Source organism: Microtus pennsylvanicus, chromosome 1 (assembly GCF_037038515.1).
Source record: "Microtus pennsylvanicus isolate mMicPen1 chromosome 1, mMicPen1.hap1, whole genome shotgun sequence".
NCBI lineage: Eukaryota > Metazoa > Chordata > Mammalia > Rodentia > Cricetidae > Microtus > Microtus pennsylvanicus.
The window spans coordinates 164282843-164305854 of NC_134579.1; the positions used below are offsets into that span (position 1 = coordinate 164282843).

A 23012-nucleotide genomic window follows, 5' to 3' on the forward strand; every position below is an offset into this window, starting at 1 on the left:
CACACACACCACACACACACACACCACACACACACACCACACACACACACCACACACACACACCACACACACACCACACATACACACACACACACACCACACACCACACACACACACACCACACACACACCACACACACACACACACCACACACACCACACACACACCACACACACACACACATACCACACACACACACACCACACACACACACACCACACACACACCACACACACACACCGCACACACACCACACACACACACACACACACCACACACACACACACCACACACACCACATACACCACACACACACACCACACACACACACCACACACACACCACACACCACACACACACACACCACACACACACACACCACACACACACACACCACACACACACACACACCACACACACACACACACCACACACACCACACACACACCACACACACCACACACACACACCACACACACACACCACACACACAGCACATACACACCACACACACACCACACACACCACACACACACACACACCACACACACACCACACACACACACACACCACACACACACATACACACACACCACACACACACACACACACCACACACACACACACACCACACACACACACACACACACACACCACACACACACCACACACACACACACACACACACACACACACACACACACACACACACACACACACCTTTTACATTTCACCCAAGGGTTGGCGAACTGGCTCAGAGGGTAAAGGCCTCTGCTCACAAACTTAAACACCTGAGTTCAATCCTGAGGTCCAACATTTTGGCAGGCGTTAACCCACAAGTAAATGCAACTGTGTATCCCTCGCAATGCCAACAGTGTAAAATGTATCATTACCGCACTTGGAACAATTTATGATTGCTATTTCCTCTTGCACAAACACAACCATAAACCACTTTGTAATCAGAGGAGAAATTGGCTGAGACAGTGTTTCAGGTAACCCAGACTGGCCTCCAAGTTGCCATGTAGGCACGGCAGGCCCAGCAGCATCTTCTTCCTGCCTCCACTTCCCCAGGATGGGCTGACAGGAGCATCAGGTGTTGTGTTCCTATTTATATTTATTTCTTCGTAGCTCAGCCCGGCCTCAAACTTTCAGTCTTGTGCCCAGGAAAAACCTTGAGCCCCTGCCCTTCCTACCTCCATCTCTGAGTGCTAGAATTACCGAGGTACACCCGCAGCCTGGCTTGGGATTGGAAAAGATGTCTAAATTCTAAATTCTGGGCTGTTGTGTACAGTTTTCTGGAGACAGTATCTGTAATTCACAAAAACGTCCAAGGCTTTGACTACTCCAGAGAAAGATCTTCTACTTTCAAACCAAGTTCTTCTGGAATTGGCTGCCGAGCTCAGCCAACCTGCGATGGGGCCTCCCACGCCCCCACTCCTCACTCCCCAATCCCACACCTTCCCACAGTTCCGCAGCGCGGTCATCCAAGGCTCCGTGTCCAGCAGGGGTCGCTGTGACCGCGCCACTAAGCTCGCATGCGAGTCGGGGGTCCACTCTTCCGGCGTGGGCTTGGGCGGAAGAGGCGGGGCAGGGACAGAGGTGGCCCCCAGGCCTGCGGTCGGCGCGGTCCGGGGAGGGACCAGCGGACTTCGCAGGTGAGTGCGCCCCTACTGGCTCGCCAGCCCAGCCCCTCGGCGGGTCATTCGCCGGCGACCCGCCTCTGCCCTGCAGCGCTGCGGTCAAATCTGCGTGCACGTCCGGTTCCGTAGGGTCGGGCTTGCCTTGGGACGCCTCCCGAAACCCGGGATCTTGGGAATTGAGCTGACCCAGACTGTGCGTCCCCTCGCTTGGCCGCAACTGGCTGCAGAACTGACCCGGGGCCGGCGGCGTGGGTGTCCAGTTTCCTTTGACCTTGGGGGAATCTGGGGAGGTGCGGGATGGGAGAGTTCCAGGAGAACCCGTCCTCGTCTAGAAGTCAGCCTCCGCTGTCCCCAGAAGGGAAGGTTTTCGTAACTGCAATAGACTTTCTCGACTGGAGGCCAGGCTCCCGGTCACACCGAGCGGTGACAAGCTGGGGAACACGGATCCGTTCTCAGCATCGTGCACTCAAGGGCAGCGTTGCCTTTGCATCCTGAACACTACGCTCCCAGCAGTCTTAGCATTTGTTAGCACATCCTATAGCTTCATAAAAATCGAACCCGAAACAGACCTTTCTCCCCGAGTCATCTCTAATGCAGACCGCCACCACGGAGACCCTGTAAGACGGACTCCTGCCAGGTCACTTTCCTACTAAAACTCTTTCTGGAGAACTCATGCAGCCAGGGCCACTTTAGGTATCTAAAACTTTTGGAGAGCTAGTGTCAGTTCAGATACACTCTGTTCTTTTTTGAGCTCGTTCTAATGCCGCAGTCCTCTGGTCGTACTGTTATCCTAAAGGCTTGGTTTTTTTTTTAAGACGGTCTACGTTGTAGAGGAGATGTCCTTGAAACCCCCAACCTCTTGCCTCCTTCCCAGACGCTTGAAATACAGGTTCACACCACCCTTCCCAGATTCCACAAGTTTTTAACTGCTAGACACTATTCTGTGCACTTGAGATTAAGTGAAGGAAAATAAAATCGGGATGAAGAGGAATTCTACTGTTGGGAGTGTAAGCACAGGCAGACAAGTAACGTCCAGTAAATTACGTGTGATAAGCTCTGGGGGGGTGGGGTAGGTGTTAAAAGGGATTGGTTGGCCAGAAGTGAATAGCTTTGGAATGGGTAGGCCCCACTGAGGGGTTTTGAGTTTAGACTTGAAGGTGAGGTCACCTAGTACTTATCTATGCAAAAGTGTTCTAGACCGGTGTGGACTAGGACCCCTAGTTTGGCTAGAATGTGTCCTCTAAGTTTCGTGTGTTGGGAATTTGGTGCAGTGCCATTAGGAAGAGCAGGGTCATGGGGGTTCTTGGGCAAGTCTGTTCATGGCCTAGTGGGTCATCAGGGAGTACATGGCTTTGGTATGATAACAAGCTCTAGCTGGCCTGCTTACACTTTCTGCCCTCTCTGGCCTCTGTCTACCCTGTGGTGCAGCAAGAAGGCCTTCCCCCAGGTGTCCACCTCTGCAGTTTGAGGGAGGGAAATGTGGGGGAGAGGGAAGAAATAGATGCTGTTGACTTTGAACTTCCCAGGCTCTAGAGCCAAGTGGTAAATCTTTATTCTTTTTTTGTTTGTTTTGTTTTTGATTTTTCTCTCCCCACCCCCAAGGTTTCTCTGTAGCTTTGGTGACTGGCAGAGGCAGGTGGATCTCTGTGAGTTCAAGGCCAGCCTGGTCTACAGAGCAAGTTCCAGGACAGGCTCGAAAGCTACACAGAGAAGCCCTGAAAAACTGGACGAAAAGAAAAAGTCTCATTTAGGGCTGAGCAGATAACAGGCACTTAGTCTCCACACTTTGATTAGTTTCCACTTCGATGGATACCCACTGCAAAACTTTTCTAACTCATTTTGTGGGTATAAATGTAAGTATTTAGAAGGCAGTTTGATACCATATCGATGTAACAAAACAACAGGTTCCTCCCAGGACCTTCCTAACCATGGGCTTTTTGACCAGGTTTACAGTAACAGCTTACTAAATTCTCTTGATTTTTGAGGCAGGCTCTCATTAAGTTACCCAGGCTGGCCATGAACATACTCATTGGTCTAGGCAGGTGTCAAACTTCACATCTTCCCACCCCACCAGGCCCAGAAGAGTCTTTTCTCTGGAGTGTTTTTGAGGTATTTGGTTTTGTAGACAGTCTTGCTTTGTAGTTCATGCTGGCCTGAACTTTGTGCCAAGCTTTAAGACCTGGTCACTCCCTGGAACCCACGCAGAAAGGCCAGGTGTGTAGTATGTGTCTGTAGTCCCAGTATTCTGTTGCCAAGATGAAAGTTGAGAATTATTGGCCTGGAGTACACATGGTGGGAACAAGAGAGACCCTACCTGAGGAGAAGTAAGGTGGAAAGAGTCCTGACTCCTGAGATGTCCTCTGGCTGCCACATGCATGCCGCGCTGTGCTCACACCCTGACTTACACATTCAGCAGTAGTGATAACAAAACTGTCCAACCTTCCCAGCCTGCACTTGGGAGGTGGTAGCAGAAGCGTTCAAGGCCAGTCTGAGCTACCTGAGGCCCTGTCTTAAAGCAAGGAGGGGGAAAGTCACTGGAAGCTGGATGTGGAAGGACATACTTGTCACCTCAGCATGTGGCAGCCTCAGGAAGGACCCCGGTGACCCCCGCAATCCCCCTAAGACCCCCCTCCCCCCCTCCTGAAGTAAAGGACAACTGGCCTTGAAAAAAAAACCTGCTAGCTTGTTTTAATCCTCCAGAAGGGTACAGAGATAAAGAAGGCTCTGAGCAGAGCAGGTCTGAGGTCGGGCCCTGGACTGCCTATGAGGTAGGTGCCTTCGGTCACCCATGTGGTCATGTCAGACATGCAGCTGGACATTGTATCTGCTGATTAACAACCAAGAGGCCTGGGCCTCAGCACGTGACCATACCTGTGGCTGGGTTTATGAAGCAAAGGAAGGAAGGGGCGTGGCCTGGGGCAGAGTGAAGGAAACTGGGCATGATGGTATCTACTGCATGATTCCTCCAACAACTATGGCAGGCTTCCAGAAGAGAAATTAGGGCTCAGCGTAAATCAGATTACAGCTTCAGTACAGCGAGCCACTCCTCCAAGTTTGGGGGACTCAGGGGACTCTGCTGAAGTTCAAGTTCCCAGATACTGGTGAGCACCCAGCTTGGCAGCCAGCCTTCCTGTGAATAGCAGCCATAGGTCTTTTATACTAACACTGCTCATGTGTACAAGTCTGGAATTTGGAAGAATTTAAAGCCACTGAAGCCAGGTATAGTAATCCTTGTCTGTAATTCCAGTACTCTACAGGCTGAGGCAGGAGGATCAAAACTTCAAGGGCAGCCTTTGCTACATGGTGAATTTGAAGCAGCCTAGAGTGTTGTAATATTGGGTGGCGGGGCTGTCTGGCTAGCTTATGCCCCGAAATAACAACACACAAGTTGTATTCATTTAAACACTGCTTGGCCCATTATATCTAGCCTCTTCTCGGGTAACACTCGCACCTGGACTAGCCCATTTCTAATAATCTGTGTAGCCCACGAGGTGGCTTACCAGGGAGATTCTAGCCTACGTCCATCCGGGGTTGGAGCTTCATTGCGTGTGCCCGGGAGAGGGGAGCATGGCATCTGCTCCAGAGAGCAGAGTTGTCGAGTCTGACCTCGAGCCTGACTTCCTCCCAGCATTCTGTTCTGTTTACTCCACCCACCTATGTTTTAACCTATGAGGCCAAGCAGTTTCTTTATTATAATTAACCAATGACCTTCCTCCATCACTAGAGTATGTGAAATTTTATCTCAAAGGTTTCTGGGGATGGCAAAGGCCATATTGGTGCTGCCAGAGTCTGGAAAGGGACAAATGGCAGGGGATGGCAGAGGAGTTGGGACACTCAGGGGCCATAACAAAGGAAAAGAGACTTTTTAGTTATAGAATCCTTCTTCAGGTGTGTGTGTGTGTGTGTGTGTGTGTGTGAGAGAGAGAGAGAGAGAGAGAGAGAGAGAGGTGGAAGCTATGCCAGGCCATCCAATGTCTTCCTCTCTACCTCATTGTCTGGAGAGTGGGCTCCTCACTGAACTGGAAGCTCACCATTATGACTAGGCTACCTGGCTGATTAGTGTCTTTGCTTCCCAATGTGCCCGGCCTTTTACATGGGTGGGAGGTTTCGGACTCAGATTCTTACGTTGGTAGAGCAAGTGCCATTAGCACTGAGTCATCCCCACAGCCCCTAGAATCCTTTCATGTCTTCTTACTTTGAGATATGTTCTCCTGTGTAGACCCAGTTAGCCTAGAATTGCAGTGGAGACCAACCAGCCTGGCCCCAGAAGTACAGCCGTCCTGGCTTGTCCTGGCTTTGTCTCCCTTACGTGCTGGGATTATTGGCAAGTGCCATCTACCCCAGATGGGTTTTTTGTTTTGGTTTGGATTTTTTTTGTTTGTTTGGTTGGTTTTCTTACTGTTTTAGTATCCCTGGCTGACCTTGATCTCCTGATTCTCTGTTTCCAAAGTGCTGAATTACGTACACATTCCAACTCACCCAGCACCCTGTTTCTTTAGTGGTATGTAAGAACCCAACATTCACTGCTTTGATTTAAGAGGAGCTCCAGAGCCCGGCAGTGGTGGCGCACACCTTTAATCCCAGCACTTGGGAGGCAGAGGCAGGCAAATCTCTGTGAGTTTGAGGCCAGCCTGGTCTACAAGAAATAGTTCCAGGACAGCCAAACAGCCAAAGCTACATAGAAAAAGCCTGTCTTGAAAAAAGGAAGGAAGGAAGGAAGGAAGGAAGGAAGGAAGGAAGGAAGGAAGGAAGGAAGGAAGGAAGGGAAAGAGAGAGAAAGAGCGAGCTCCAGAATCTGGCTAGTCGCCTTTTCAGATACCCCAGTCCTTACTCAGGACTCTCCTGATCAGTTCTGTGTTCCCAGGTTCCTCCCCTGGGCCTGCTCACTGTTGCATCTACAAATGGTCACCATCTCTAGCAAAAACTAGAATAATGCCTTCCTTTAATTTTATTTTTATATAGACTTCCAGCAGGATGTTTGCCTGCTGGAAGGTGAAGGAGATCACGGACAGAAAGTGAGTAGCTAATAAAGGTACAATTTGGCTTAATGCTTTGAAACATTTGTTAGATTTACACATGAACAAGTTGATATCTTCAGCTAGAAGCTTTCCTAGTATTGGGAAATATGCTTCCTGTGGGGCTGGAGAGATGGCTCAGCAGATAAGAGCACTGGCTGCTCTTCCAGAGGATCTGGGTTCAGTTCCCAGCACCCAGATGATGGCTCACAGTCATTTGTAATTCCAGAAACAACCTCTTATATAACCTCTATGGGCACAAACATGTATGCAGGCAACACCCATACAAATAAAAGCAAAGTAAATAAACCTCCAAAAATGCTGCCAGTAATGGGTACAAGGAGAAACCCTTCCAGACATCCTGAAAGGATACAGGAGCATGCTGTGAAGCAAGGACTTTCCAGTGTTTATTCCTTAGGATTTGTGCTCACTAGTGCATGTGGGCCAGAGGACAGTCTGCAGGAGTCGGTTCTGCCCTTCCAACACGTGGGCTTTGGGGGTTGAACTCGGGCTGAGTTGGTGGTAAGCACCCCTAACCCTGAGCCATCTCACTGGGATTTATGATGTAGATACCCAGGGATTGACCCCAAGACTGCCTTCTCCCTGGCCCAGGTGCTGCTGGGGATTTCCTCTAAGTTGGATGGCAGTTCCTCCCACCAAGCCTGCTACGCTTTCTGCTCGTGTTAGGGTGACCATGGACCATGTAGAATCTAAAATTCCTGAAATAAGCTGTTTTCTTTTCCTTTATTCTGCAGTGCTAGGATCAAATAGAGCCATGTGCATGGTAGGCAAACGGTCTACAATTGGACTACATCCCCAGCGTAGAATATGCTCTTCTATTTCTTTTTTCTTTCTTTCTTTTTTCTTTTCTTTCCTGGCTTTTCAAGATAGGGTTTTTCTGTGTAGCTTTGGAGCCTATACTGGTACTCACTCTGTAGACCAGGCTGGCTTCAAACTCACAGAGTTCGCCTGTCTCTGCCTCCAGAGTGCTGGGATTAAAGGTGTGCACCACCACCACCTGGCTAGCTGTTGTCTTTCTTTATCCTAATTCTATAAAATTAAAAATCTTTCTTTGGGTGGATTGGAATATACTGAACTATAGTTTCTTGCCAGACGTGGTGACCCATGTCTGTAATCTCAGCATTTTGGGGTTGAGGCAGGAAGAATCTTACTCATCAGCTGGAAGAAAATCTGGGCTACATAGTGAGTTTCAGACCAGCTGAGGCTATAGTGTGAGACCCTGTCTCAAACAAAGTAAGAGTGGACAATGGTTCAGTTGTTGATCTTACATTGTATGTATATGACCAATTGATGACTGTTTTGCCTGCATGCATATCTGTGCACCAATTGATACCCGGTGCCTATGGTAGTGAGCCATCATGGGGGTGTGGGAATCGAACCTACACTGTAAGAATAACAAGTAAGTATTCTCAACCACTGAACCACTTTTTGATCTTGTAGAAGACCAGGATTGTAGGTTCCCAGCATGCACATGGTAGCTCACAACCATCTATAACTCCAGTTCCAGGAGATCCAACACCCTCTTCTGACCACTGAGGGCACTAGGCACACACATGATACATGTACATATATGCAGGCAAAACACTCGTACATGTGAAACAAGGAAATCTAAAAAAGAAAATTAAAAGACAACAACAAAACTTGACTGGTTCTGCTTAGCAGTTCCTTCAACAGTTCATCGAAAACCAGAAGCCTTACTATAATCCCTGAAATTCCACCTGCTTCTTGTCATTTAGGATTTAGATTGGGACTCCAAGAACGGTAGTTGAGCCTGTGCTGTTTGCCTGTTCTTCCTTCCCGGTCTTACCTGTAGGTTGGAAGTAGCAGCTACCTGTGCTGTCTGTGAGCCACACAGACAGTAGTTGTTAGTAGCTTTGTAATTAATGAAATTAGGAAGGAAAATCGTGAGGCTCGTTATCAAAGAAGTCAGTCCTGAAGTATAGCCTTGAGATCCGGACTTGAGACTTCCCGACTAAGAGTTCTGTGGTGGATTTCATTTGTATTTTAATAAGTAAAGCTTGCCTGTGGATCAGAAAGTAAAACAGCCAGGCAGCAATGACACACACCTTTAATCCCAGCAGCCACACTAGCTTGTCATAGACACCAGGCAGTAGTGGTGCACTCCTTTAATCCCAGCACTAAAGAGAAATTTAAGGGGGGGGGGGGACAGCCTCATTCTGAGATTCCTGGAGGCAGGATCGCCATTTTGGACTGAGGTAGAGATGAGAGCCAGTGACTGGCTGTTTTACTTTTCTGACCTTCAGGTTGAACCTCAATTTCTGTCTCAGTTTTTATTAATCGTGCTTCAGAGTTGGTCATGTTTATGTATGCATGCATTTAAGCTTGTGAAATCCTTTTTCTTATCACCAAAGCATGGTCCTTACAAACCCAAGTGTGCTGGCCCTCAGCCCCAGTGGCCCGATGGACACAGGGCACGGGAAACACAGCATCCGTTGTCCAGTGCTTGTGTGTCCCTGCTTGTGCGCCAAGCTCAGCGGAGCAGCACTGCGCCTGGGAAGTAACGCCCAGCTGTTCTCCATTTCAGGGCGCGTGCAGCATGGCTGTAACTGGGCTCAGACTGCTCACTGGTGCTCTAAGAAAGCCAGACGCCTGGCTCGGACTCTGGGGTGTGCTTCAAGGAACCTCTCCACACAAACTCTGTGCTTCCTGGAATCGATACTTATATTTTTCTAGTTCCAAGTTAAACGCATTAAATTATAAAACACTTTTCCGTAGCATTTTTCCTCTGCGACTCCCAGGGCTGTTAGTAGCTCCAAAATGTACGTTTCCATTTTCCATACGACTCAAAAGCAATATAAACTCCAAAAAATCCACTAGAAAGACTCTGCAAAAAGATGCAGATGAAGAGGACTCCGATGAGGAGATCCATCACCCCGAGAGGAGTGAGCAGGAAGAAGAGCTTGAGGATGACCCTGGCGTGGTCAAGGACTACAAAGACCTGGAGAAAGTGGTCCAGTCTTTCCGGTACGATGTCATCCTGAAGACAGGCCTTGATATTGGGAGAAAGTGAGTATGATGGACCGCCCGTCTGGTTAGTGTGGTGCCACACTAACTCGGCCTCTGCTATTGTGAAAGGTAACCTATTCCCTACTTCACTCTGCAGGTGAAAGGACTGACCCCCGAGGAAGCACCTGACTACCATGTTTCCTCGATCGGAACACAATTGGTGTGCTCTGAGTCATTGACTTAATGACATTTCTCCTTTTTCTCCACAGTGTATCCTTGTACATGGTAGGCAAGTGTTCTGCTACTGAACCATGCCTCTGCCCCTAGTAGCGACCTCTAAAAGAGAAAGAAATCATTTTATTAGAGATGCATAGCTGCAAACCCCCACTGATTTCCCACACCTACAGTCTGAGGAAGTACATTCCAGAATCAGTGGGAGAAGTAGAAGGTGATGGTTTAGAACACAGGCTTTTGGGACTAGCGCATTAGCTCAGTGGGTCATTGTCGTTATTAAGTCTGATGACCTGAGTTTAATCCCTGGGATCCACAGAGTATAAGGAAAACACTGACTCCCACAGGCTGTCCACAGACCTCCACATATGTGCCACGGACACATGTGCCCACAGCATTTACACATACACACACAATAATTAAGAAAAAAAAAGAATACAGTTTCTGGCCAGTGAAATGGCTCAGTGGGTAAAGGTGTGTGCATATAGTCTGCCCATCTGAGCTCTAGTCCCTGATCCCAGGAGACAGGAGAGGACTGGTTCCCAAGAGTGTTCTGACCTTCCACAGACTCGCTGTGGCACGCAGTCTCTCACACACAAAAGGATACAGCATCTTGAGCTAGAGTGCTGGGTCAGGCCTACAATCCGAGCACCTGAGGCTAAGTGTTGGAAGCAGCCAAGCTACATACTACGCCACTACAGGTGATCTCTGTGAGTTCGAGACCAACCTCAGAGCTGCTCTGAAAAATTCTGGCAAAAAAAAAAAAAAAAACGAAAACAAAAAAACAAGAAAAACAAGAAACAAAAAACCAAAAAGTGGGTCCTTGGGCCAAACTACTAGTATGTGACCTTGAGCATGTTAGGAATTTTATTGTTCCTTTTTAAAAACTGTTTATGCAGTGTTTGAATGACAGGCAGCGGTGTGCGTGTGGTATCACATGTAGCCAGAAGACTCGTGTAAGGCTGCTTCTGTCCTTGCAGCTTTGTGGGTTCCAGCTTCTGAGTTTCATCTCACAGGCCCCCTTTCACCTTTTAAAGCCACAGAATCACTCAATAGCTCATGCTGGCCTAGAACTTACAATTTAGTTCCTGACAGCCTCAACCTCGCTGAAATCCTGCTTTAGCCTCCTAATGCAGGACTGCAGGGACGAGCCACCAGGATTAAAATCTGTAGACACTGTGGCTGGGCCCGCGTGTAGCAGGCACCCCATGCAGTTTGGCTGTTGTAAACCCTGAGTCACATGCAATGCACAGAAGTGGGAATTTGAGATTTCTTTAGCATATTTCTTCTCTCTGCTGATGTTCTGTTCCGGTGGTGCCCTTGCTGTTTGTTCATCCCTTCAGCAGTCATGGATGGTGCATATATGAGGACCAATTGTGACAGGCGCAAACCTTTAATCCCAGCACTCGGGAGACAGTCACGGCAGTCTCTGAGTTCAAGGCCAGCCTGGTCACAGAGCAAGTTCCAGGACAGCCAGCTACTTGTCTCAGGAAAAAAATCCCTTATGTAATGTGTATCTTTATGGAATAGTTAATTGTGTGTTTCACTTTGTTTAAATTCATGGAACGTAAAAGAGAACAGTGGCTATTGCTTTTATGGAGCGGAGCCCTGATGTCAGTCTTCCTGAGTCAGGTCATCAGAAGGGAGGCTTTGTTTGTGTCTGTGTCTTGTCTGGTCTGTCACCAGAGATTCAGACCGAAGTGACTGGCTGCCAGACTGGAATTACTCAACCTCAGTGCACACAGGCCGTTCCTTGATGGCATCTCTGTATGTGTGGCACCTGGTGTTTCTGTCCCCATGCAGAGCAGGAAGCCGAGGACAGGAAGGACCCACTCATTCTGACCACTGTGACTCACTGAGCTGCTGCCGTGTGGTCACTTCTGAAATGGCCCGCAAGGCCCCATGCAGCAGCCACCTGCCTGAGTGCAGGGGGCTCTCGGCCTCAGAAATGCCCTTTGGGCTCCCTGTTGGAGATGCGTGTAGATGGTGCCCACTTTCACCTGGCATCTCACCCTTTTCACTGGAAATGCAGGGGTTTTTGTTTTGTGGGGACTCACTGAGTGGGTACTGACAGCTGGTGTTTTTCTCAAAGCTGTGTGGTCGTTGAGTTTATTTACATTTCAAATCTTTTTTCTTTTTAATAGCAAAGTAGAAGATGCATTCTACAAAGGTGAACTCAGACTGAATGGAGAAAAATTATGGAAGAAGAGCAGAACGGTGAGCCATCCAGCCTGTAATGACAGCCACATGATCCTGCCTATTGTCCTGCTAGTCAGTGCTGTCCCCAATTCCCCCTGGGCCCTGGTACCCTCTGAGGGCTTCCGTCCTGGTCACGCTGATGGGAATTGTCTGTGGGCCACCATCTCTCCTCAGTCTTCGTGACCTTATGAGTCAGAAGAATTGGAATAAGCTAGTGTTAGCCCCATGGAGTCATGGAGATAGATTACAGAGAAAGGTCTGACTGGGAAGGTGCTGCCTGAGCGGGTGGACAGTGCTGTTCACTTCAGTAGGTCTTGTAGGAGCTCTGCTCTCAGAAGGGCAGCTGGCACAATGATGTTTTGTAATTCTGACAAGTTCATGTTGATACTGTTAATTGAAAGAGGTCAAGTCAGGGTCACTATGCTTCCTTGATGTACCAGCACTGGCTGGGGTCGAACATCATGAGTCCCAGGGCACCCAGGGGTACACACTGAGACCTTATTTCAAAATAAACAAAACCAAACAAAAATGATTCATAAGAGAATGTACTTCAATATCTGCTTTCTAACAACAGATCTGTTTGTCTGATACACACACATAGGTAAAAGTAAAATTCTATTAAAAATAGTCTTTGTGTGTATAGCAGCACATGGGAAATGGAGAAAGGATCAGGAGTTATAGGCCAGATTGTGCTATGTGAGACCCTATCTCCACAATATATTCAGACATGCATATACACACTATGTGTGTGTAGCGATAGACACGGTGACACACACCATGGAAGGCAGAATCAGGAAGACCGCTACAGACTCAGCCAGTTAAGTGTACTTGCCTAGTTCCAGGCTAGCCAAAACTACATCTCAACAAAACAAACAATGTACGCATGCATGTTTATAGATATTACATATGGTTTTTGAGAAGAGTTTCTCTGTGTAACAGCCCTAGCTGTCCTGGAACTCACTTTGTAGACCAGGCTGGCCTTGAGCTCTCAGAGATCTGCCTGCCCCTGCCTCCCAAGTGCTAGGATTAAAGGTATGCGCCACCACTGCCTGGCTATGTTACATATATTCTTAATTAAAAATTACTAGTACTTAGAATAGATTATTGTGGAATATATTAAGGTTTTAAATCTTGTTTTTTGTGTATGTGTATTTTGCTTATCTGCATATGCATGCAGTTCCTGTGGAGGTCATAGGTCCCCTGGAATTGAAGCTGCAGATGACTGTGAGCCTCTTGAGAGCCCTGGTAACCAAACCAGAGTCTCTCCAGCCCCGTATTCATTTTCTTCATGCTTTTTATATTTCGAAAATTAAATGCTTTTTAGATTTATGTGTATATGTGTTTTGCCTGCATATATGTTTATGCACGATGTATGTGCCTGGTGCCCACAGAGGCCAGAAGAGTATCAGGTCTCCTCAAATATAGGTTGTGAGCCACTGTGTGAGTACTGGGAACCAAACCCATAGTTCTGCAAAAGCAACAAGTGCTCCTAGCTGCTGAGCCAACTCTCCAGCTCTCCTGCATTCATTTTCATGTCTTCTATTTTCTGGCTTTTTAGAACATGTATGTAGTTGTGGGAGCAGGGAATGTGGGTTCATGAATGTCACAGTTTGGATGTAGAGTGGAGGACAACTTGAAGGGGTGGATTCTTTCTTCCTCCTTGTGTTCAGGGACCAAACTCAGGTCATCAGGCCTTGCTGCAAGTGCTGAGCCATCTGCCCTCACTCTGAGATATAAATAATGAGTGTTTGATTGAGACAGAGTCTCACTATTGTTGCCCGGGCTGACCTGGAACTCACTCTGTAGATCTGCCTGCCTCTGCCTCTTGAGTGCTGGCATTAAAGAATGTTTGACCTTGCTTTTTAACCTTGAGATTATATCACTTAGCAAAACTCAATAAAGGAGATATAAAAATCTTTAACTAAAAGCTAGAAAGCAGCACTCGGGCTGTATGTAGCTTGGCTGATAGAATGCTTGCCTAGCATGTAAAGAACCCCCGGGTTCAACCCTTCAGTGACACACAAACCTTAACCCCATCAAGAAGAAGGGTCAGAACTTCAGAGTTCTGAAATCTGTCTTTTGGTGTCATGCTTAGAAACATAACCTGTTGGGGGCTGGAGAGATGGCTTAGAGGTTAAGAGCACTGACTGCTCTTCCAGAGGTCCTGAGTTCAATTCCCAGCAACCACATGGTGGCTCACAACCATCTGTAATGAGGTTTGGTGCCCTCTTCTGGCCTGCAGGCATACACACAGACAGAATATTGTATACATAATAAGTAAACAAATATTTAAAAAAAAAAACATAACCTGTTAGTAGTGAGGGGTGATGAAGAGACAGACAGAGTTTGGAAGAGGGGGTTTTATTTTTCTTCTTTTCACATTCCCAAAGCCTGCTAGGCAGGATCTGCTCCCTCACGTTGCTCTGGGATGTAGAACAGTGAGCATGTCATCTGTTTGCATTGGTGAACCTTGAGGCTCCTCCAGTCCTTGTCCCTGGGGATCATGCAGTCGTTACTGCTGCCTCTGCCCACAGAAAGAGCGGCGACTTCTTCCATTTGGTCTCAACTCCTAGTCAAGGCCAAAGAGCTCTGATAACCTTGGGCTGAATCATCTGTCAGCCATTGTTCAGTGACCTGCACAAAAGCCAGTGCTCCAGACGGGCCCCTCTCTACCCCTCTGCTGCTGTCTTGACTGTAGCCGAACTGCCTTCTCTGCTGCATTACCTTCTGAACACCCCTGCTGGAGCCCCATGCAAACTCCACAGCCTGTTCTTCCCTGCTTTGAGGTATTGTTAACCACAGCCTAATTACTGGGCTTCATTCTGCCTTGGGTGTTCTGTCCTTTCGGCTGCTTTCCAGATTTTCCTGAGGGTCAGGAAAGGCAGAGGCCAATATTAACACTCGGCTGCCTTGTTACTAGGAGGCCTGGTAGTCATAGAAACTGCAGCTAAGGGGAGATTTGAAATGTAGATATTTGAAACAGCCACTAATCCCAGCCAGTTTTGCTTTGTGTCTGAGAGGACCAGGCCTCGGATGGGACTAAATAAAGCATGCCTGCTTCCCCAGCCTGCTCCATGGGACCGGTGCCTGGCTATAGGCCCTGAGGGTCCAGCATGCCTGTCGCTGCAGCTCAGCTCCCCCGAGTCATCACCTGCCACCAAACAGGTTTTCTGTGTTCTGCAAACTAGGTGGTCCAGAGTGCACCAGGCTGTGCAAGCCTGTTCTGACAGTGGCTTGAGAAACCCAAGATGGGACTGATGACGTCCTAACTCACCTCCCAGGGTGGAGTGGGCTAAGAGGAGACATCTGAACCCTAGAAGGAAGACATGTCATCACCTTTTTCCCTTTTATAAACGCTTTTATTAGTACATATTATAATATTTCATTGCATGCATATGATGTATTTTGAGCATATTTCCCTCCCCATTGCCCTCTCGTGCCCACCACCTCCGCCTTTCCCAGCTGCTCACCCTTGTGTTTGCATGGAGCTTTTCTTCCTCCTCCTCCTCCTCCAACCTCCACACAGGCCTTGGTACATATGCGCTTCACCCCCAAAATAGAGAAACTTTCCAAAACCTAAGTTGGGGGCTCAAGAGATGGCTTTAGCAGCTAAGAGCACTTGCTGCTCTTCCAGAGGCCCTGGGTCAATTCCCAGCACCTGTATTACATGTGGGTCACAGCTGCCTGTGCCTCCAATTCCAAGGGGATCCATTCGATGTCTGTCTTCCAAGGGCATCAGACATGCACATGGCACACAGACATGTAGGTAAAATACCCACACATAAAATAAATGAGAAAACATTTAAGTTTTAATAGGCCAGCTTCTAAGCTGTGTATTTGTTTCTTTATGGAAGAGGAAGCTTGGTTTCTTGTTTGTTTTATACTTACTCTTTTAAGAGATTTTTTAAATTTTTTTTTAATATTTATTTATTTACTATGTATACAATATTTATGTGAATGGGTGTTTTGCCTACATGTATGTCTGTATGCTACGTGTATGCCTGGTACCCATGGAGGCCAGACAAGTGTGTCAGATCCCCTGGAAATGCAGTTCTAAGTGGCAAGAATATTGATCACTGGTAACCACTGAGCCAGCTCCCCAGGCCCTTCAGTAGAGGCAGCAGCCCACATAGGAGCTGCTTTAAGCCAAGAGAAGCAATGGTTGGTCCTGGCTTATATTTGGCAGAACAGCAGTGGATGGCCAGGTTATGTTAAGCCCCTCTTGAGTTCCTGGTCAGATTCTCTAATATTCTGAGCTCCTTGGACCCAGCTACTTCTGCCAGGTGTTTCCCTTGTGTCCAGCACAGACTAAGCCCTTGCTGCTGGACCCTGGAGATAACATGGCTGCTCCAGAGTGTGGGTTGACAAGCCTTAGTCACAAGTCCTCTGGTAAGATTAGTTTGGCCTCAGCCCCTCTAGCCAACTCTTGCTCTTTCTGTGCGGTCCTCCTTCCGTGAGTAATACTGGCGAGGTAGCCCACCACTGCTCCATGGTGACAGATGTGTAACAAACTGTCCCATCCCCATTTTAGGAAGGTCACCTAGGTTAGAAATCAGTGCCAATATTCTTCCTGGTTCATCTAGTACTTTCTTTGTACATTCTTGCTGAGTGTGCCCCACTTTTCTGTGTTTTACAGTGTTCCTCAGACAGGCAGGTCTGTTCAGTACTCCTCCAGTTCCCTGACTGATGGCCATCCATCTGCCAGTCATCTCCGTCAGGAAAGTACTGCCTGGATCCAGCCCCTCTGCTTGAGGCTCCCTCATAGGCCTACCCACAATGCAATTCAGACCTAGGGTGACTCTCAGAGAAGTCAGGGCTCTTCTCACTTGTTCTTCCTGTGTGACAGCCACCACATTAAAACGGGGGGGGGGGGGGGGGGGCGGCGCTGGAGGGATGGCTCAGAGGTTAAGAGTACTGACTGCGCTTCCAGAGGACCCAGGTTCAGTTCTTGGCATTCATGTGGCAGCTCATAATTATCTGCAACTCAGTTACAGGATTTTTTTTTTCTGAGATGCGGTTTCTCTGTGTAGCCCTAGCTATCCTGGAATAGCTCTGTAGACCAGGCTGGCCTTGAACTCACAGAGACCCACCTGCCTCTGCCTCCCAAGTGCTGGGATTAAAGGCTGGCTCAGTTCCAGGAGTCTTGATGCCTTAACACAGATGTACAAACAGGGAAAACACCAGTGCACGTGAAACTGAAACAACAAAGCAGGGCTGGTTTTTTGTTTGTTTTGTTTTGTTTTTCGAGACAGGGTTTTTCTGTGGCTTTGGAGCCTGTCCTGGAACTAGCTCTGTAGACCAGGCTGGTCTTGAACTCACAGAGATCCACCTGACTCTGCCTCCCGAGTGCTGGGATTAAAGGCGTGTGCCACCATGGAGTAAAGGCGGTTTCCCTTCTGTTGGCAGGTGAAGGTGGGAGATACACTGGATCTCCTCATTGGAGAGAACAAAGAGACGGGGACAGAAGTGGTGATGCGGGTTCTCCTGAAAGCCGTCTATGATGAGAAGACGGAAAGCGACAAGCACCGAGTGCTGTTGCGCCGGTGGAAGAACTTAAAGCTGCCAAAGACTAAATGACCACGCCGTCTCCCCACGGCTGCTTCCTGCTGTCAGAGGGGCCGCCGTGCAAAGAGGGCGTTTTTACTGAAATAAAGTTCTGTCGTTTGTGGGATCACTGGAGCATTTTGTGGAAGCTGGGATCTGGGTTTCCTCCTCCTGCGCTCCCATAGGCCCGGCACTCTGAGAGCTCCCTTGTCCTGCAGAGACCAGTGCAGGAGCCCAGGCCAGAGAGGACGTCATGACCTGCCACTATTTTCCACACTGACTACCTCAGGAGTCATTGTCAAATAAACTGGCCTGTCTCTTTGTGGGTTTTACTTATGGAATTTGTTTTATTTTGTTAGACAGGGTCTCCCTGTATAGCCGAGTAGCCTCAAAATCAGGGTCACTGCCTCTGCCTCCTGAGTACTAGGATACAGAGGCAGGCCCTCCCGCACCTGGCTTGTTTTATTTTTTTTCATTCTGTGAAAACCTACGCTGGCCTTGAATTCCTGATCTTCCTGCCTCTGACTCCCAAGAGCAAAAACTATAGAATAGACGTGTAACACCCGTCCCTGCTTCTTGGTGTTTATTTAAATATTTTCTGCCTAGGGACTGTTTCCCATATTCAGGTTTTTTGTGGCTAAAGTTAACGGAGTCAAGATTGCCTTTCAGATTATGATCGGACAGATTGGAGAGAACCTTTTACTACTGTTAAACTAGTTTCAGTTGTCTCTGGTTTGTCTTCTACAGTCCAGAGGAGTGAAGCTGCCCCTCCAATTCCAACTGGTCTACTTAGAGTCCATTAGGAGTGGTTTATTTAGGGCTCATAGGTAAACCAATGTAGCCAGACGCTGGCTTCCTAATGACCCTCAAACTAAAATGGCTTCAACATTTTAATGTTCAGGCTTAAGAGCTCTGCTCTTCCAGATGACTCAGGTTCAGTTCCCAGCACCCACATGACAGCTCACGACAGTCTGCATCTCCAGGGAATTCGACGTCCTCTTCTAGCCTCTGTAGGTACCAAGCATATGCGTGGTTCACAGGGAGATAAAACGCCCATACATGGAAAATACAATTTTTACTTTAAAAATTTTAACCTTATATACTTGTACGTATATGTACACACACATAAGACAGTTGCTATGACCTATCAAGCCTGAAATATTTGTTATCTGCCCCTTAGAACAATAGACTAGTTGTTCTAACCCTCACAAGAGCATTACACAAAGGACTAAAACTAAATGGAGAGCAGAACCGGCCAGGCAGTGGTGGTACACACCTTTCATCCCAGCCCTCGGGAGGCAGAGGCAGGTCGATCTATCTCATGAGTGTGAGGCCAGGCCTGGCCTAGAAGAGCTAGTTCAGGACATCTAGGGCTGTTACACAGAGAAAACCTGTCTTGAAAAACCAAAAAAAGAAGAAAAAAAGCAGAGCTGAGCACATGCGCACACGACAGGACATCCATGGCATGTACACTCCGGAGCCAGGTCTAATGAAGGAGCCATTCAGAGACTCCGCCCTGTCCTCGTTTGTCCACAACTGTCTGAGATCACAGAAGTCTGAGAGCAGAGGGAGCCTCCAGAGACTCCAAAGCACTTAAGTTGGGGCCCATGAGTCAAGTTGCTCATCTTGTTTTGGAGAACTCAAGAAAATTTGCCTTTATTTGAAAATTTAAACTCTTAGCTGGGCAGTGGTGGCGCATGCCTTTAATCCCAGCACTCGGGAGGCAGAGGCAGGTTGATCTCTGAGTTCGAGGCCATCCTGGTCTACAAAAGCTAGTTCCAGGACAGGGTCCAAAACTACAGAGAAACCCTGTCTCGAAAAACCAATTAAACAAAACAAACAGAACAGGCTCCAAAACTATAATAGAGTCTCAAAAATAAACAAGAACAAAACCCTCATTTTAGGGGCTGGAGAGATGGCTCAGGGGGTTAAGAGCACTGGTTGCTCTTCCAGAGGTCCCAGGTTCAATTCCCAGCAACCATATGGCAACTCATAACTGTCTATAGCTTCTGTTCCAAGGGATCTGACACCCTCACACAGACATACATGCAGGCAAAATACCAATGTACTAAAACAAAAAACTATAACTAAATCATAAAATTAAAAAGAAAGAAAATTTAAACTCCTAAGGACCAGTGAGATGACTTGATGGGTAAAAGCACTTGCCTGGTGACCTGAATTCATTCCCTCAGACCCACATGGTGGAAGGAGAGAACCAATCCTCTGGCCCCCACACACATGCTAAGGTGCACCCCGAATTAGTTCATTTTTAAAGTTTTAAAGCTGGGTGTAGTGTTGCACACATTTCCCAGCCCTAAGGAAGGCAGGGCAGGTGGATTTCTATGAGCTCAAGGTCAGCTAAATTTTTGTTTTAAAATGTTTTAAAAACTTAAACTCTTTAGGAAGAATAAATACTTTGTAAAAGTACAACATGGGCCGGGTGCTGATGGTGCACACCTTTAATCCCAGCACTCGGGAGGCAGAGGCAGGCGGATCTCTGTGAGTTCAAGGCCAGCCTGATCTACAAGAGCTAGTTCCAGGACAGGCTCCAAAGCTACAGAGAAACCCTGTCTTGAAAACAACAAAGCCAAAAAACAACAACAAAAAGTACAACACAGAATTTCTGTTTTCATCACTTGTTATTTCGGCTTTTCTGAGTTATCAGTTAAAAATATAGTACTTTAATTTCCATGTAACAAAGTTATAATTAATTATATAGCCATTATTCATCTCCTCCTATCCTCTCTCCCTTCCCTCTTCCTGAGCTTCTCTTTGCAAAGCCAGTAGGAAACTCGAGAAGCCTTGGATGGTGAAAGCATGTAATTCAGCAGCAGGTTTCCTGAAAAGCGCACACTCTGTTGGTAGGAGAGTTGTGACCAGAACTTTATCTCTGCATCTCCCAATCCTTACTGGACAAACAAGGATCAGAACAGGAGAAAGCAGAGCAGGAAAAGCTTTTTAAGGCTTCAGTATGTAACTGGGCCGGCCTTTGGTCTTGGCTGTCTACCTGCTGGATTCCAGGTGGACACAGCCACCGCTGGCTCAGAGGCAGCCATTCAAAAGGACATTAGTAATTTCTACCTGGCTTAGCCACTTACCAAATTGGACCCATCCCCAACTACCGTTTTTAAAAATCAAACTATCGGCCAGGTGTAGTTACACACGCCTTTAACCCCAGCACTCAGGAGGCAGAGGCAGATGAATTTTTGTGAATTCAAGGCCAGCCTGGTCTACATAGTTCCAGAGCAGCCAAAGCTACATGATGAGACTCTGTCTCAAGTGGAAAAAAAAAAGAAAGAAAGAAAGAAAGAAAGAAAGAAAGAAAGAAAGAAAGAAAGCAAAACAAAACAAAATAATCAAACTAAGGGCTCACTGGCCAAAAGCCTGTACTACTCTTGGGGAAGACCAGAGTTTAGTTTCTGGCACCCATATCAGGTGGCTCAAAATCCCCTGTAACACCAGTTCCAGAGGATACAATGTTTCTGTGGGCACCCAGACTCCCCATACACACAAAGACACATAATTAAAAATAAAGTTAACTCTTACAGTGTTCTAAAAATCAAACTGACATCTGATTACAAATTACGTGAGCCTGGTCATAGCATGCGGCAGGAGACTGATCTCTCAGGGGTTGCCTCCAGCGTAAGGGCCTGGAACATATTTATGAAAACTAACAGAAATGTAAGAGCAATCCATAATGATTCATGGCGCTCTGACAACTCACTCATTACTGAAGCTGAACGACAGCTGCCTTTTAATGTGGTCCTGGCAAGACATACCCAGTCAAAATGTGACCAACATAATGAGTCGATCAAAGACAGCCCCTGGAGACAGTCCAAGGCAGGGGTTCTCAACGTGGGGCAACTTGCCCACTTTCCCTGGGGCATTTGGCAATAATTATGTTTTTAGTCATCACGATGGACAGGATACTAGGGACATCAAGAAATGAGAGCCCGAAGATGATGCTGAACATTCCATAATGTCCAAACAGTGTCCAACAGAGCAGCATGTTAGCAGTGCTGAGGTTGGAAAATCCTGTTCTAATAGGATGATAATGGGGGGACCCTGAACAGTTAAAATAAATACATCCTGCTCTTCCAGGCAGTGCTTGCATGATGGAGGAAGGCCATTGGTTAATTATAATAAAGAAACTGCTTGGCCCTCATAGGCTAAAACATAGGTGGGTGGAGTAAACAGAACAGAATGCTGGGAGGAAGAGGAAGTGAGCTGAGAGGCCATGCTCCCCTCTCCCGGGCAGACATGATGAAGGAAGCCACCAGGTCAGACATGCTGAGTCTTTCCCGGTAAGACTGGTGCTAAACAGTTTATTAGAGATGGGTTGATCGGGATATCAAAATTAGCTAGTAAGGGCTAGAACTAATGGGCCAAGCAGTGTTTTAAAGAATACAGTTTGTGTGTTGTTATTTTGGGGCATAAGCTAGCCAGGCGACCAGGAGCTGGGGCAGCAAGAACACACCCCGCAGCTCCTACAACACTTGCAGGATACAGTTGCTGTGTTCAAGGCATGCATGGTTTAAGGTTAGGACTGTTAGGTTCATCTGGCCTTTTTACCAAAATGACAACCCCACTTAGAGAAGACACTAGGGACTAAGTTGTTAACTGAAATCCCTGTCATCTATGCTCTACACAGACAGGGAGGAGACTAGATCTAACTATGACGTCCTGAGCTTATTTCAAACGACTAGCGCTTGCTATGAAGAACAAAGCTGCCTCGAACTCACAGAGACCCACCTGCCTCGGCCTCTCAATGTTGGGATTAAAGGCGTGCAGCACCATCTTGGAAATCTGTTTTTTCAAGAAACTAAAAACAGCATGCCTTTAATCCCAGCACTCAGGAGGCAGAGGCAGGTGGATCTCTGTGAGTTCGAGGCCAGCCTGGTTTACAGAGCAAGTTCTAGGACAGCCAAGGCAATTACGCGGAGAAACACTGTCTCAAAAAAACAAAAATCAAACAAATTCAGTTTGGTGGATGTTCATGAACCTACCTCAAGGGAAAAGGAGGATCTCTGTCTTGCCTTGGCTCTGTGAAGGTGGGCTTTACTGAGAATAACCAGCCTACACCTGCAGGATGCTCTCCAGGGAGCAGTGACAGGAACATGATGTTGGTAGCAGAGCAGCACCTCCGGGGCTGCTCTGGAGCCGCACTGCTGGCTTGCTAGCACAGTATCAGCCGGGGCAGACACTACAGACCAGGGTTCGTTGTGTCTCACTCCCCCATCCCCAGCCCCCCCACTGCCCAAGCAGCAGCTGTCAAACAGTACCCAACGCCCATGAGAGGTTTTCCTTAGGTAGCACCTTGGCGCCGCTGGCCTCTCCCCGTTCTTCCAAGGCCTTCCCTCTTTGAGCGCATTTTCCCCCCTCTTCCTCTCCCACT

At 47.6% G+C, this 23012-nt stretch overlaps 1 protein-coding gene across 5 annotated transcripts; it reads left to right on the forward strand.

Annotated features, from left to right (window-relative positions):
- The first annotated feature begins 1574 nt into the window (after positions 1-1574).
- On the forward strand, positions 1575-17744 carry Mtres1 (mitochondrial transcription rescue factor 1). Of its 5 annotated transcripts, none has more exons than XM_075944516.1 (5): positions 1575-1659; positions 6603-6655; positions 9222-9703; positions 12019-12091; positions 17480-17744. In XM_075944516.1, the coding sequence occupies exons 3-5, from the start codon at positions 9234-9236 to the stop codon at positions 17648-17650; spliced, it is 714 nt and encodes a 237-aa protein (XP_075800631.1). In that variant the 5' UTR covers positions 1575-1659; positions 6603-6655; positions 9222-9233; the 3' UTR covers positions 17651-17744. The 5 variants fall into 5 exon arrangements, with proteins under 5 accessions (XP_075800631.1, XP_075800649.1, XP_075800647.1 ...); XM_075944534.1 differs by lacking the exon at positions 17480-17744 and adding an exon at positions 16710-16795; XM_075944527.1 differs by having other exon boundaries at positions 1585-1659; positions 6603-6672.
- The last annotated feature ends 5268 nt before the right edge of the window (positions 17745-23012 follow it).

Bases quoted from the DNA above. Each gene is read 5' to 3' on its own strand.
- Mtres1 (XM_075944516.1), top strand. From the start codon at position 9,234: ATGGCTGTAACTGGGCTCAGACTGCTCACTGGTGCTCTAAGAAAGCCA. The intron at 9,704-12,018 runs GTGAGTATGATG...TCTTTTTAATAG, and splicing joins GGCCTTGATATTGGGAGAAA to CAAAGTAGAAGATGCATTCT. The intron at 12,092-17,479 runs GTGAGCCATCCA...TTCTGTTGGCAG, and splicing joins TATGGAAGAAGAGCAGAACG to GTGAAGGTGGGAGATACACT.